General features: G+C 57.6%; 1 protein-coding gene across 2 annotated transcripts in view; it reads right to left on the bottom strand.

Annotated features, from left to right (window-relative positions):
* Nucleotides 1–336: 336 nt before the first annotated feature.
* LOC127750425 (cell adhesion molecule Dscam2-like) overlaps nt 337–1,482 on the bottom strand; it is a 222,882-nt gene continuing 221,736 nt past the window's right edge. For both annotated transcript variants that reach the window (XM_052272126.1, XM_052272125.1), the window contains one exon: nt 337–860. In XM_052272126.1, coding sequence (XP_052128086.1) covers nt 373–860 — 488 coding nt within the window. In that variant the 3' untranslated portion in view covers nt 337–372. The remainder of the gene's footprint in view (nt 861–1,482) is intronic.

Here is a 1,482-nt window from a genome sequence, read left to right on the forward strand (position 1 = left end):
CTCGGCGGCGCTGACGGAAATGGTGTAGAGCGCTCGGCCGAGGCGTGATTGCGCTGCTTGGTCGACCCCCCAACTCACCAGCCACGCCCAACCCGAATAGAAGAAGAGCAAGACGAAGAACGAAAAATAAAAAGGAGGGTACGAAAGAAAAAGGACAGTAATGCTGCACCGCACAAAAAGGTATACCATCATCATCACATAAACCGAAGGCAGGTACACTCTGGGCATGGGGAGTGCGTTATTTCAGGAGCAGGCCGCGCCTGTTTGAAAGAGGACGACCCCCCAAACAGTCATCGTGTGACGCTAGCCTGACTGGGCAAAAAGAAGAAAAAAAAGAAGGAAAAAAAAACAAACAACAACAACAACTATTTCTCATGGAACAATAAATGAGTCGATATTTCCGTTCCGTGCCCCCGGCTGCGCCCCCGGCTGGCTCGGCCCGCATGCCTCAGGCGCGCAGGCAACAGGAGAGAGAGTGTACGGGGAGAGTGGAGCTGCGCCAGGTGCGCGCTCATTACCGTTGACCTGCAGCAGCGCCGTGAGCGACACGACGGCGGCCTGGTTCGACACGCGGCACGTGTAATTGCCGCTGTGCTCCAGGGCGACCGCGCCGATGCTCAGCGCGCTGCTAAAGTCGTCGTTCTGCCGCACCGACACGTCGCCCGGGACGGCGGTGGCCCCGGCCCCGGCGGCCCCGGCGGCCGGGTGGTGGTGGTGGCCGGCGCCCCCGACCGGGTGGCCGTCTTTGAGCCAGGCGAACGACAGGGGTAGGTCCCCGCTCACCACCACACACTGCACGCTGGTGCGGTCGCCTACGTTTAGATCGCGCGGGAAAGTGATTGGGGTGATTTTGGGTGGCACTGTATGGGGCAAGAATCAAAACAAAAGTGAGCATCTCTGAAAACGTGGTCATGGCGATGGTCGTGTTGGTAGACGGTGGTGGTGGTGGTGATGGCGGTAGTGATGGTGGTGGTGGTGATGGTGGTGGCGGTAGCGGCGGCAGGGGCGCCCGTCGGGGAAGAAGACAGTCATATCGTCAAACAAGTCGCTTCGTCTGTCGGACGAAAAACATCCAACAAATGGCTTCAGAGGCAAAGTTACTCTTTTGAAATGCATTTCCAAATATATGTCTAAAAATGTCACGCCTCTCCAGGCGAGTGTCTGATGCAGTCCCCCCCCCCTCCCCCCCGTCAGCGCATTCATAATGTGGACTCTCTTCTCCCGTTCACGAGTACCGTAGTGTAATTTTCCGCAGCGCGCCAGATAAACGCGCCTCGCTTTATAAATAAACTTTTTCACGACCTGTTGAGGGGAGCGAAGTACCGCGGGGAGCGTGTGGGAGTTTTATCTCCAGCGAGACTCTCCGCTCCTCGCGTCGTCCTCCTCACAAAATTAATGAAGCGGCAGGAGAGCGAGGGGGAGAGAGAGAAAGAGAGGGAGGGAGAGAGGGAGAGATAGAGAGAGAGGGAGAGGGAGAGGGAG

Source organism: Frankliniella occidentalis, unplaced genomic scaffold, assembly GCF_000697945.3.
Source record: "Frankliniella occidentalis isolate FOCC.00 unplaced genomic scaffold, Focc_3.1 Scaffold188, whole genome shotgun sequence".
Lineage (NCBI taxonomy): Eukaryota > Metazoa > Arthropoda > Insecta > Thysanoptera > Thripidae > Frankliniella > Frankliniella occidentalis.